The sequence below is a fragment of the Sprattus sprattus genome (genome assembly GCF_963457725.1).
Source record: "Sprattus sprattus genome assembly, chromosome: 5".
Taxonomy (NCBI): domain Eukaryota; kingdom Metazoa; phylum Chordata; class Actinopteri; order Clupeiformes; family Clupeidae; genus Sprattus; species Sprattus sprattus.
The window spans coordinates 36,775,057-36,789,905 of record NC_137924.1 but is presented as its reverse complement, the minus strand read 5'-3'; the positions used below and the strand labels follow the sequence as shown (position 1 = coordinate 36,789,905).

Below are 14,849 nucleotides of genomic sequence, written 5' to 3'. Positions count from 1 at the left end.
TTGGACCACATGTCCCCTTACTCAACTACACTGGCTCCTCTCCACATTAACAGAATATCACCACTTCTTGGCTAAATGCTTTCATGCACCGCTTGCTCAAAATAGACCAGCAGAGAAGGCATGTCAGCCTCAAAGTCTTTCTTCTTTCATGTCCAAGTGTTCTGTTTAGTGACTTGCTATAGCATCAGAAAACTATTCCCAAACCCTGCACTTGTGGACCCCAACAAGGCAAGAGAGAGTGACAAATCAAATGGGACAAATTAAGTAGACACTCAAGTTAATTCAAACTTGCCAAGAATGATGTCTTTATCTTTAATTGTGATATTTGTTTCCAAAGATTGTGCAAGTGTTACAGAGTGAAGTGACAGTGTTAGCTGAGAATGTGGAAAGAGGCTTTGGAATCAGAACTGGACGCGTTCCACACCTAATGGACACATTGCAACTTTCTCACTAACGGGGGGTGGGGGCTGGAAAAACTCAATGGATGTCAAATACTGCCCTCTAGCCTGATGAAGAGTTACTGCATATTCTCTATTTTGATGTTGCCTGACTCTGTGTTAGCTAATTATTAGTTGCATGTCTAGTACATCAATCAATCTATATGAAGGGTATGTGGGCATATGCAGGTTTGTTCTAAATGAACATGACTCAAACACACATTCAATTCTATTTAACGAAATTTAAGAGGAAAATATTTTAACAAAGAAAGCTATCCCCTAAATATTTTCCTTGATCCTTATATGTGGTAGCTTGCACTAATAAATTGTTAAGAGCTAGCCACTGGATTTAATCTAATCTGCAGGTCACTCAACCTAGGTCAGTAGTGCTGTCATGCACAGAGGATATGGCATGAAGAGGATTAGGAGCACAGTGCAATGCACAGTGCTATGAGGAGTCTCTGCCTGGGCCTGGGTCCACAGCACTCACCAGAATTACTAGAGCAGCCTGACCTGGGGTGGACTTTTTTCTTTTTTCTTAGCCAGAACATTCACCTGAGTTTGCCTGTGTCACCATTTGCGTGCCTGAAGTAAAGGATGTTGAAGTTGTGATGGCAGTGGACTTCTGAGATTGAAGTTGATTATTCTAGATGCATTCTGTAGGTAGTGGACTTCTGAGATTGAAGTTGATTGTTCTGTATGCATTCTGGCCAAAGGTGCTATATAAATACAATTAGTTAATATTATTTTTATTATCATTTTTATCATATAATTATTATTGTTATTATTTCGAGACTGAAGGGACAAACTATCATCACCTTTTCAAATGGCATCCTTGAACCGTAAGTACTTTTAAATTATGATTTCATAATTTATTATTAGTGTGTTGTATATTATATATAATAGATTGCATTGAATTAAATTGATTATTATCAATTGAAAGTATTGCATTGTCATGACCACATAATTAGTGCAAGACTACGGATTCATCTGAACTGTACTGTGTACTGTTAACTAAAGCTGCGACTCACTAAATATGAATTATCAAACATTTGTAGTAATACAATTGATTCAGCTCTAAAAATGCTCTCTTACTAACAGTGTACCAAATGAGGAGGACATATAGTGTAACTGCTTTGATAGATGCCAAAGTGTTTCTTGCATGTTTCTTTTGCAAGTATTTGTACTGGTTTCAAACCAACAAGTATTCAACAGATCAGGACTGTTGTGAGGTTAAAACAGGCGTCATGCTGATGTTTTAATAAACATTCCTCTTAAATGTTATCTCTTATACGCATGAGCCTAGCGAGGATTATATAAACTCTTCAAGCTGCAAAGACATATTTAGATAATCCTATTTCAGTTTTCTTTGTAGTTGCAGTTTGTCTTGGGTCCTCAACAAACACTTCACCTTGAGTTTATCTTTTTGCTAAATGTGTGGTGTGTTATTTGATACTGTATTGTCATATATTATGACACTGTGATGAGAGTCACAACAGCTATTTAGCCTAGCAACAGCTCCCTCTCAAATACATCCGTGCCTCACACTAACATGAAACATTCTTTATTCATACAGAATATTTGTCACCCAGATAAACTGCTGAAGCTTCTTAACTCACTATATTTTCCCCTTTGGTCTTTTTTAAGCAGAGCTTTCATCAATGGGACTTTGAGAAGGCGGTCCACGGCCTTGTGCTCTGAAGTTGTATCCTTGAGATGCCCCACCGGCTCTGTGCCTTCCACAGCATTCCACAGAAATGGCCTCAAAGACAACGCCTGACACCTGATCACCTGCTCCCACGCTCCCGTCCTCACCTTGAGTGTAAGCCTTGGCTAGCGTGGTTACTGTGGTTACCGTGGCTTCTGCTCATCCTGGTTAGTCTCCTCCCGTCTAAGTCTCACGCTGCCGTCTTCACAGTTGGAGTAGTGGGGCCTTGGAATTGTGACCCTATATATGCCAAGGCCATGCCCGCTGCTGCAGCCCAGCTCGCTGTCAATAGGATCAATAGAGACCCCTCGCTCTCCAAGATCGACACCTTTGACTATGTCATCCTGGAGGAGGACTGTGAGACATCCCAGGCCCTGGGGCGTTTCCTGCACTATAACACACGCGCCGCAGCCTTCATCGGCCCCACCAACCCAGGCTACTGGGATGCTGCCGCCCTGCTGGGCACGAGCTGGGGCAGGCCAGTGTTCTCTTGGGCTTGTGTGGGGAGTGAACTGGATGAGCTCGGCAGGCATCCCAACTTCGCCTGCACCATGCCACTGCCCACACTAGTGCTGTTGAGTGTCATGCGCCACTTTCGCTGGGCGCGGGTTGGCATCATCTCGTCTGCAGAGGATATCTGGGTAGAGACAGCCAGTAAATTAGCTAATGCCTTGCGCGGACATGGCTTGCCAGTGGGTATCGTTGCATCTGTGGGTAATGACCCTGCCAGCATGCGCAGGACCCTGGCAAAGGTCAAGAACATGGAGGATCTGCGGAGTAAGTCCTGAAGTGCAAACTGCACAATGAAGTTGGATATCTGGATGGTTGGATGGGATTGAAATGACAGTGCTTGCACGTCAAAGAACTGTTTTGTTATCATGTCACTTTGTATACTTCGTAAAAGTTTTTACCATAAAAACATTTTTTTTATAGATAATTTCAGTTACTTTTTCATGTATCTAACGTAGAACTATGCTGTGGCAATGCTATTTTTACTGCTTGGCAAGCTGGGGTATTTCCAAGATTCCACTGTATGCTAATCTAAATGACTTACTTGTCTTTTTCTCAGACATAGTGATGGTTGCATATTTAGCTGACTGAGGGCCTGATTTACTAACAGGATTGCGCCAATTTCTGGCGTAAAATAGCGGTCGTAAACATAAAACGGTATTTACTAAGGGGCCGCAGCGCATATTAACACCTGTGGGTCTGAACAGGGGAGGAAACGTGGAGGTGGGTGGTAACGTAGGCGTGAGGCGCAATTTACATGGGCGGAGACAAGGTAAGTGCGCCTAATGATGTCATGCGTGGTATTTACTAAACTGCCTATCGAGCGCACGTCTCCAATTTGTAGTTTAATTCTCCGCCTCATAAAAGCACGTCTTAACCAGGAAGCGCATTTCGACTGAGTCTGAATACGTTGATATGGCAGCAGTAATAAGAGCAAGGCGAAGACATAGACAGAGGCAGCGCACAGAAATATTTTTTTCAACTTGTATAACACTTTTTCAATTAAGCGAACCAGAAATCATTAGACGGTACAGGTTAACCAGCCACGCAATACTTCAATTACTGGACCAGATCAGAGACGACATCTAACCCTCCAACCGGAGATCACATTCCATTCAATCAGTTGGTAAACATTGCAAATATTGGCACCGGATCATTTCAAACAGTTATAGTATCAGCAGTTCATATATCTCAGCCTTCACAAATATTCACACAGGTACTCGAAGCATTGCTATGGCGCACTGGTCAATACATTTCTCCACTGCCACAGCTGAAATTATAGAGATCAAACAGGACTTTTTTTGAAATCGCAAACTTTCCGAACGTAATATGAACCATTGATTGCACCCACGTCCATATATATTGTAGTGAACCCATGTCCTTGTAGAAATAATGAATCTCGCCATGTACACATCTATATTGTTATAATAGACAATTTATGCATTAATGCCACCAATAGCATATTCTTTATAATCGTGTTCTTTTAAACATCTTGCTGTAGTCGATGGCGGGCAGAACAACAATATAGCAGCACATTGAATCAGGTTCAGTGATTGAGCGAACGTGAACCAATATATAACCAATTCGCTGAAGCTTCATTTTCTCTTCCTAAATACATACCACGGAAAATGCGGAAAAACACCGTGCGTTAATGTGCGAACGCAGTTTAAGCAGCGGTCGCAATGTTAGTAAATCAGGCCCTATATAGGGCGGAGTAAACACAGTTTGCCCAGCGCAGATCTGGTTTGATAAATACCAAGTAAAATGCAAAAAAAACACCGTGCGTTCATTTGCGAACGCAGATTAAGAAGCGCTCGCATATTAGTAAATCAGGCCCTGAGTGTCTGTCTGTGGTGTGATGTGTGTGTGTGTGTGTTCATGTCCCCTACAGTGGTGGTGCTCTGACTGAGTGTCTGTCTGTGGTGTGATGTGTGTGTGTGTATGTACATGTCCCCTACAGTGGTGGTGCTCTGCATGCATTCTGTGCTGATTGGTGGCCAGGTCCAGAAGCTGGTACTGGAGATGGCTCATGACATGCGTCTGACAGAAGGCTCCCTGATGTTTGTGCCCTATGACACGTTGCTCTACAGCCTACCCTACATGGACGTGCCTCATCCTGCGCTGCACAACAACAGTAAACTGCTGCTGGCCTATGATGCAGTTCTGACAATCACTGTGCAGACCCAGCAGCGCTCCTTTTATCAAGCCTATCAGCAGGCCATGGATTCTGGGGAGCTTCCCTACACCAACAAGCCTCAGCAGGTGACTGGTTAGGAGGAGGGAGGGCAAAGGCATGACAGTGTGTGAACTGTATGGATGGGTCTGCATGAGCGGTAATGTTTTGGGAGTGTATATGCAAATGCACTGAGCATGGTCTGTTGCTCTATCTCCTCAGGTCTCTCCACTCTTTGGTACCATCTACAACTCCATCCTGTACCTGGCCCATACCATGCAGCACATGAGGTCCTCACAAAAGTGGATGTACGGGGGGAACCTGGCCCACCATGCTCACAGCCTGTCTTTCCAAGGCTTCAGCCACCCGGTCCAGAGTAGTGCCTCAGGCTCGAGCCTGCTGCATTTTGTGATTTTGGACACAGATGGACTGTCCGGGGAGCTGCGGCCCACTCACAGGGTGGAGATGGAGTCAGACATGGTGAGGTATCTGGGCAACCCTATTCACTTCCCCAATGGAGTGGCCCCTAAGACAGACTCCACCTGCTGGTTTACCCATGGCATCATTTGCTCAGGAGGTTAGGCCAAAATTCAGGGTCCTGCATACAATCATAGAAAACCAGGAGTGTGTAGATAAGTAGAACAGGGATAATATTTGTTTTCCAGGGAATTTCAGTAACATTAAAATGATGATTTTTTTTTGTTGCAAGGTGTGGATCCTTTGTCTGCAGTCATCCTGGCAGTGTTACTTTCTCTGCTATTCTTTTGTTTTGTCGGGATCTTCTACTATATAAGGTATACTTTTGCATACATGTAGTGTATGGATCTACTACTGTATAAGGTATACTATTGCATACATGTAGTGTATAGATCTACTACTGTATGGTATACTATTTGTGTTATATATGGATCTTTCACTATAAAAGGTGTACAATTGCATACATGCACTGTATTGATCTACTATAAGGTATACTATTGCATACATGTAGTGTATAGATCTACTACTGTATGGTATACTATTTGTGTTATATATGGATCTTTTACTATATAAGGTGTACTATTGCATACATGCACTGTATTGATCTACTATAAGGTATACTATTTGTGTTATATATGGATCTTTTACTATATAAGGTGTACTGTTGCATGCATGCAGTGTATGGAATTCCAAAATGATCAATACGACAAAGAAGGCCTTCAATCTCCAATACAAATGAAATATGAATTAATTCAATTCTGTAGAAAGTTATATACTAATTCCTTTTTTTGTTGTTAAGATGAGCATCTTCAACAGCACAGATACTGTCATCATAAACTAATAAGTGTTCATTTGTGCACCTTGACGTTGGCTTCATAGGAGAAGGATTACTCAAATCAGTTTGGTCAGAGGACCCAATAAGCTCTTGCTGACCCTGGCTGATGTCACATTTATGAACCCATCTCTGAGCAGCAAGGTGAGGTTTTTGAAGCCAACAGAATAAGACAAATGAAAAAGTTTTTTTTTTTTCATGTGACCAAAAAGAGATCAAGACTTGTCTTGGGGGATCAACTCAGCACAACATTGAAGTCTAATAGTTTATTTATGAATACTAGCAGATGGTACAGTCTAACATTCCTGATCATTTGTTGCTTTTAGCTATGTTATTTGCCACCCTGGTTTTAATGCCCCCAGTTATTTAACTGTGTGAGCATTTGATAGAGCTGGATATTATGGCAAGTTAAATTTTTCCAGACTGAATACATCTAGAAGTTTTCCAAATACAAAGCGTCATAATATCACATCAGAATAAGCCTATAAAAAATCTGAGTAAATGTGACTATGAAATAGTCTTGTGACTAACTTGTATTTGTGACTTGATTTCAGAAACTCAGTCTGTTTGACAGTAGGATCAGTGTCATGAGGAAGAGCAGTTCATCCCGAAGCGTAAAGTCACCCATCTCCAGCCAATCACCTGCCACGTTAGAGAACTCCAATGTGGCCCTCCATGAGGTGAGACAGGGGTCATTATCCCTCACTCATCTGCAAGATCTTACTGCAATATCTGATCTAAAATGCAGTAACGGAGTATAGTGCCTATTCAATTAGTTATTTACGTCACCATAATTTACAGGGCGACATGGCATGGTTGAAAAGACTGCCACATGGACATTTTCAGACCATTAATCCCAGTACCAGCGATGTGTTTGAGATGGTAAGTTTGTTTTACAGCCTTACGTTTTACAGGAATGCTTTCCTTTGTATCGTTGGGTTAATTTGAAGTCCAAGGGCAACCATTGAGTTCTTGGCACCGATGTTTTACAAACTGCCTAATGTTCTTCTTTCTTCTCCAGATGAAGGACATGAGGCATGAAAATCTCAATTCTTTTCTGGGCTTCTTTCATGACTGTGGAGTCTTTGCCATCATGACAGAGTTCTGTTCCCGTGGCAGTCTTGAAGACCTGCTGATGAATGAGGATGTTTCACTTGACTGGATGTTCAAATCTTCTCTGATTCTAGACATCATAAAGGTGATCATTCATTAAAAGATGTGTTGGGGACAGAGTGGGCCTGAAACCCATCAGTAGGATGAACTGAATATCCATTCTGAGGGACCCACAACACCATCTTCTAATCCAGGGGTTTAAAGCAGCATAACGGATTAATTGCTAATCGCTAACGAGCTGCTAGCGGAGGAAACTATCGAAGCCTCTTGAAATGTGCTCACTCTGACACTATGACAAACTAGTTAGTCAACAACTGTCCTAACACAGTCAAACATCAAGCAAGTGCAACACAAGACAAAGCAAGATGGCAAATAAGCTACTTACTACTTCGTCATACAGTAGAAACTGGGCGGCTTCAGGCTAACCCACCTAACCCAGTATTATGCCTACTGGCCCTGGAAATGGCACGGAGGCGATTCTTCATATTACAAGTCATTGTAGCGGCACAATTTTTTTAAACTGTTATTTTAAGGTAAAACTGCTTATCCTAACCCTAATCCTGAAGTACAATTACTGCACAATGCCACTTTAACGTTTAAATGGTCATCGAAACAGTAGTAGTAGTAGTAGTCTGAGTCATTTCATGTGGATTTCATCCATGTGGATTTCATCCAACAGCTTGACATGCTCAGACAACTTCATTCAAAACCTATCAAATGCCGTTTCCTTTTGCTATGTAACAGGGCATGAAGTACCTACACCACAAGAAGGTTTGCCACGGTCGTCTGAAGTCCAGGAACTGTGTTGTCGATGGACGCTTTGTACTTAAAATCACAGACTACAGCTACAATGAGGTGCTGGAGGCCCAGAGGTTCCCATATGAAGAACCGCCTGCTGAGGGTAAGGATGTGTACATTATGTGTATGTCTGAGTGTGTAGGACAGGTTTAATGCATATGGTCAAGTTTAACCATGGCCGTGTGTAAGTTTCTGACAACTGTTGTGTGTGTGCATTTTTATCTGTACGTGCTGTATATGCTGTATGTTTTTAATTTGCATGCAGACCTTCTCTGGACGGCCCCTGAGATCCTAAGGGGCCCATTTCCAGGACTCTATGGCAGTTTCCCTGGTGATGTGTACAGCTTTGGCATCATAATGCAGGAACTAGTGATGTGTGGGCTGCCATTCTGCATGTTAGAGATATCTGCTGAAGGTATGTGTACGTGTGCGTGTGCGTATGCGTATGCGTGTGTGTATGCGTGTGTGTGTGTTCGTGTGTGTGTGCGTGTGTGTGTGTATGTGTATGTTTGTGTGTGTGTGTTTTGTATGTTTGTGTACAATGACAATGCAGTAGACTTTCAATAAACCCAATGTTTGTGAGCATGTGCGTGTGCAAACAACAACATAAACACTACTGCTAACTACGTTAACAACTTACAATCACGTTTAACCTGTGGTTAACCTGTGTGCTGATTTATCAAGTAATTATCTGTGGGTTGTCTGCCTTTTGCAGATATTATTCAGAGGATCCGGAAACCTCCGCCACTGTGTCGACCCGTGGTGCCACTTCGTCATGCCCCCGTGGAGTGCATCCAGTTAATGACACAGTGCTGGTCTGAGCAGCCTGATACACGGCCAACCTTCGAGCAGATTTTTGATCAGGTAAAAACTACTTACTTACTATTATTTTACTATTTTATTTACTATTTATTTACTGTTTGCTTTATCTATTAATAATGCCTTCACTCTCTCTTTATGTCTGTGTTGTCCATACATGTAAAGTTTAAGAAGATAAACAAAGGAACAAAGACAAATATAATCGACTCTATGTTGAGGATGTTGGAGCAGTATTCCTCTAACCTGGAAGATCTGATTAGAGAAAGGACAGGGGAGTTGGAGGTTGAAAGACAGAGGACAGAGAAGCTTCTCACACAGATGCTTCCTCCGTGAGTTTCAAACGTAAACATGTACACACTCAACCCTTAAGTACACCCCCGCCCCCACACACACACACACACAGATAATGACAAGTTGAAATATGACATGAAATGTTCAAATTCACCCCCCAAAATAACATGTGTCGTCTTACACTTAACATGTCTCTGTGCAGGTCAGTAGCAGAGGTCCTTAAGCTGGGTTGTACTGTGTCACCAGAGCACTTTGAGAGTGTGTCCCTGTACTTCAGTGACATTGTGGGGTTCACCTCCATCTCAGCCAACAGTGAGCCCATTGAGGTGGTGGACGTACTCAACGACCTCTACTCTCTGTTTGATGCTATCATTGGCGATCACGACGTCTATAAGGCAATACTTTCCTCTGGTTTCTGAAAAATATAATTGATCATTTCAAGCATATCATAAGGCCTATGACACCATCAATAACACAATTGAGTGGTAACACAATCCTGACATGTTAAAGCTTCTGAGAGTAGAGAATTTGTCCTTCATGGGCACTTTCAGGCCTTTGTTTCCCATGTGGAAATGGCAAGGCATGCTACACAGTAGGCAACATTCGAAACAAAGATGAACTATAAAAACATGTTCATTACTATCTTTTTCTGAGTGCAAGTAATTATGCCGTGGCATACATACTGTACAGGGTCTATATGTAAAGTGGGAGCAGAAATATTATGCATTCTATTCACAACACATAGAACAGTTTACAAAGTATACTGTATATATATAAAATACAATACATAAACAGAGCAACTTGTAGATCGTCTATGTATTTCTGAATACGGCTATGGTGGTAACTTTTAAGCTCCTCAATGTTATGTTAATTACTCAGTTCCTTGCTGCCAATCTCTCTGTCCATCTGCCTGGCTTAGGTGGAGACCATTGGAGATGCCTACATGGTGTCATCAGGTGTCCCAGTGCCAAATGGCAACCGACATGCCGCTGAGATTGCCAATATGGCACTGGACATCCTGAGTGCAATGGGCACCTTCAAGATGAGGCATATGCCAGATGTCCCTGTGAGGATGCGCATCGGCTTGCACACAGGTCCGCCTCATGAAACCATGCATACCACTACACTGACCACTAACCCAAGGAGGGACAGATAGAACTATGTGTACCAGTGCACTGACCACTAACCAATACTCTGTTACCACATGTATGTGTGTGTGTGTGTGTATATGTGTGTGTGTGTGTGTGTGTGTGTGTGCATGTGTGCGTGCATGTGTGTGTGCTCCCCCCATAGGTCCATGTGTGGCTGGGGTGGTGGGCTTGACGATGCCGAGGTACTGTCTGTTTGGAGACACGGTCACTACCGCCTCAAGAATGGAGGCAACTGGAATGCGTTAGTAGTACATCATAATACATCAGTTTCTGATTGGACAACATGAGTAGCACGTCATAATACATCAGTTTCTGATTGGACAACACGAGTCAGGAAAATGCAATCCATCAATTTTCCTAGTTCGAGTATATTAGTGTTTTGGGTATGATGTGGGGACTGGTAAAACACATGGAACCAAGTAGCTTAAGGGACAAGATATCATCCTGATCTATCATCCTGAAAGGATTTATTTTCCAGGAATGACCACAAGACTATACATGACCATGTTTATTACACAATTACTTGGCAAAAATCACACACAAGACATCATACAGAATATAATTTTTAGTAACGTTATTGGTTAAAAAAATTACCTTTAAAATATGTTTGTGTAAAAATACTGAAAACAACCCTTAAAAACATGATCCACTATCACACAGAATATTTTTAGTAACTTTATTGGTGATTGTTGAGTTCTTTAACTCCTATAGAACCAGGAAGGATTGAAGGCAGAGTGTCTGTATTGAATCAGAAGAATCGACAGGTGTACATGAAACTTATTTTTGCAGCCTACCGAATCCACGTGCACAGCAGTACAGTTGACATCCTCCTGGGTTTAAAGGAAGGCTACAGGGTGCAGCTGAGAGGAAGGACAGAACTAAAGGTGAGTTTGGGCTATTAGGGCAAGAGTTAATCTTTTGTAGAAATAAAAATGACGGATTCCTTCTAAAATATTCCAAAAGTAGGTGTATAATTGTCAGGTCCTGTTGGTGGCTTGATCGCATGGCCACATTAGACACATTGAATGGGTTATACTCTCAATAATACTGGCATAATCAAAACACAATGGCATAGTATTGGAAATTTTATGTGCTGCAGTGTTTGTTATCCTGTGTGTATGAAATGTGCAGTGTCTCACTTAACTTAACTTAATTTATACCACAGTGGAACATAACCCAAATTTAACGTATCTCAAACATTCTCACACATTTCCAAAATAATTTGAAACTTCAAAAATGATGTATAGATGGTTTACACAATTGCATTAACTGAATACACATTTCTTCATCTGAAAATGTGCTCTTTGTAAGCCACCAGTCCCGTTCTCAGAATGTTTTGAATGATTGAACAACCCTTAATCTTAATGAACTGAACACTTCTTATGAAGAGTAAAAAGAGGTCTGTGCAATCACAGCAGCAGAAGCAGGACACTTTCATTCTTCCACCTAGGCATTCTTCACCACGATATTTGATGAAGTCAGGCCTACCACACATCTCCCCTGAAACTGTTCCTTCTCTGCAGAGCAAGATTCTGGAAAAGACATACTGGTTGATTGGAAAGGATGGCTTCACCAAACCCCTCCCTGGAACAGCAGAACTGGGGTAAGTTCCCTACTAGCCTAAAAACTCTTTGGCTTGCTGACACATAAATCTTTCAATGTTCCACTTAATCAGAGTCCAAATCTATCCAGATTACGGGTACTTTCTAATGTTGCCACCTCTATGTTCCACTGGGTTTGTTCTCGTTTGGATCTTTGACTTTGATTTCATGACTTTATTGACTTTTTCATGTGAACTGGCCAAACTTTGAAGTAGTATTTGTAAATGGCCATATGTACATAGCAAACTAGATATTTATATGTACATTTATCTGCTTGTCATATGATGAGAAGATATTATTGTGCTTTTGTATCTGTTTTTATTAGGGCTGGGCAAGTTAACGCGTTAATCTCGCGTTTATTCATCAATTATTTAACGCCGACAATTTTTTTATCGCGCGTTAACACAGGTTTTATTATTTTGCTCAAAGGCTTTTATTTAGTAAAAGTCTGCCGCAAAACCGGAAACGGATAAACCATAGATATATATATATAAAGATGTCTTGTCGCGTTGCCGGCCAGCGGAGTTGAGCGCCCGCACTTTGCGGCCAGCTCGCTCACGTAACACTAGCCCTGTGTACATGTGTCTTTTTTGTAAGCCACTCTGACGTAATCGTCTTCGCGAGTAGGTGTGAAAATTTGGCAGCTTTTAAAAGCAAGATATCTGCTGTCGTTTTATGGCTGATATGATGAGCACTTGTCAGTATTAGGGTTGTCACAAACACTTAACAAATGGCATTCATATTAGTATTAGACCTCCAGCAAGATATTAATGAAAACTACATGGTGACATGGTGATTTACGAGCTATAAATGGCTTAAACTCGATATAGGTGGGTTAAATTGACACATGTATCCGTGCCTACTGTAGTGGTACATGTACTTTTTAAATGACGATAACTTGCTCAATTTTCAACCGATTTTTAAACGGTTTGGTTTGTTATAAACGAGATGTAGTTATGACACTGCTAACTTATGAACAATTATAATTATAACCATGGGTTTTCATATGAAAATAGAACAGATAGGTGCAATAAATACACACATGCACAAGGTATTTATGTAATTTATGTTTAATCAATATACTCAGCATACAGAATGGCACTGGCAACATGAGATATATGTATACTTTTAAAATAGGAATATTACATACATATTCAATAATTTGAATTATAACATGTTTGGTTTAAACAAGTAATAACTCTGTAATAGTAACTGCTACTAGATACAAATGTTGATGTTAAGTGTTTGCACAACAAATGCAATGGCACTTTAGTTCATATGGCAGTACATTTAAAATAACAGTGTCAAGTTCTAGGAATTGAAAAACTGCACTGAAAGTGTTTTCTGGTTTCTCACTCTAACAGGGACATTTGGTAGGCTACTGAATATAGACTGGTTATGCTGCTCCCTGATGAAAGTAAAATGTTTCTGCTGTTACCTCATAAATTGCCTGTTTCAGTGATATGATTGTGGCTCAGGGTTTTGTGGCCAGTTTTTTTTTCTTTTTCATAACGAACAGGATAACATTAATGTCCTAGCAGTGGCAATGAGCTTTAAATTTGTATTTGCTTTGATAACATTGTTTAAATTGAGATTTACACTGAATATTTTATTTACCTGCTGATGTTAAAAGTGCTTGCACAACAAATGTTATGGCACTTTCGTTCATATGGCTGAACATTTAAAATAAAAGTGCGCTGTACACTACTTTTGAATTCATTGTCGGATTTTACATATACAAATGCGATTAATCTTGATTAATCAGGGAAATCATGCGATTAATCGCGATTAAAATGTTTAATCGTTGCCCAGCCCTAGTTATTATGTATTTCTGTGTATGGGTTGTGCAGCACTAATAAGAGATTGTAGCATCCAAAAACCTGAAAGAACTGAGAACTGAACTCATATGCATTGGCGGGATGTTGTGGATTCTTGTGTGATGTATGAACTAACTACAGGCATGAAACTTGATGACTGTAACAGCTTTGCCCTATTTTTTATTTTTTTTCTCCCCACAGACCTGCGAATAAGGATTTGAAGATCCTTCTCCATAAAGCAGTAAGAAAGATCTCCACTGTGCGTCAGGTGGCTCAGCTTGGCATGGTGGATGAAGGCAATGTCATGATGCACCATCACTGACCCCAACCTCTGACCTTTCACCTCTACGAAGAGACAATGACTGGAATGTTAAGTTGGAACACAGGCCTGGCATTCCATGAAAACACTTAAGAACAAGTCCACACAGAATCTACGGTTGCTTGTTTCATTTGCGTGCTCTAGGAGAAATGGGAGGAAAAGCCATTTGGCATAGCATACAAATCTTTTGTGAGATATGCTGGGATACAATAAGAAGAACTCTTAAATGACATGGACAACGTGCATATCAATTATGATGAACTTCTCTCTTTAGGACAGCTGACTGTCCAGTGCAAGGAGATTAGTGGGTTTCAAATATGAGCTACCTTTGGAGGCGCAGTCACGTGGGCAACTATAATTACCCTGGGATTTCATTACTCAGCAGGGGATGGATCAGATGTATCAGGAGGACCAGAGAGAGAGAGAGAAAGAGAGAGTGAGTGAGTGAGTGAGTGAGTGAGTGAGTGAAAGAGAGCGAGAGAGAGAAAGAGTGAGTGAGAGAGAGAGAGAGAAAATGAGTGAGTGAAAGAAAGAGAGAGAGAGAGAATGAGTGAGCGAGAGAAAGAGAGAGAGAGAGAGAGAAAGAGAGAGAGACCAAAGTTTTATTGGTGTCCATAATGCAAGCAGAACTGCTGTGATCTTGATAACTGTTCTACATTTGACCTTTGTGTCATTATTACCTAAAACAGTGCCGTTTAACATAATTCCTGGTGTATGAAGATCCAGTAAGCATTGACTCAGTTCAAAGCCAATCCTCAAAGTGAGTGTCATTGTTAATGCTCTGAATCGTTCTCTCACACGCT

The 14,849-nt window shown here is 41.2% G+C and overlaps 1 protein-coding gene across 1 annotated transcript; it reads left to right on the top strand.

Moving 5' to 3' along the window:
- Positions 1–2,153: 2,153 nt before the first annotated feature.
- gc2 (guanylyl cyclase 2) lies at positions 2,154–14,055 on the top strand (the record flags this gene model as incomplete). Its single annotated transcript, XM_080839806.1, has 18 exons — positions 2,154–2,922; positions 4,616–4,917; positions 5,051–5,405; positions 5,538–5,622; positions 6,185–6,281; positions 6,692–6,817; positions 6,939–7,019; positions 7,159–7,335; positions 7,995–8,151; positions 8,314–8,463; positions 8,764–8,912; positions 9,033–9,196; positions 9,361–9,553; positions 10,078–10,252; positions 10,452–10,550; positions 11,099–11,193; positions 11,833–11,912; positions 13,929–14,055. The coding sequence occupies 18 exons, from the start codon at positions 2,154–2,156 to the stop codon at positions 14,047–14,049; spliced, it is 3,375 nt and encodes a 1,124-aa protein (XP_080695932.1). The 3' UTR covers positions 14,050–14,055.
- Between the last annotated feature and the right edge of the window lie 794 nt (positions 14,056–14,849).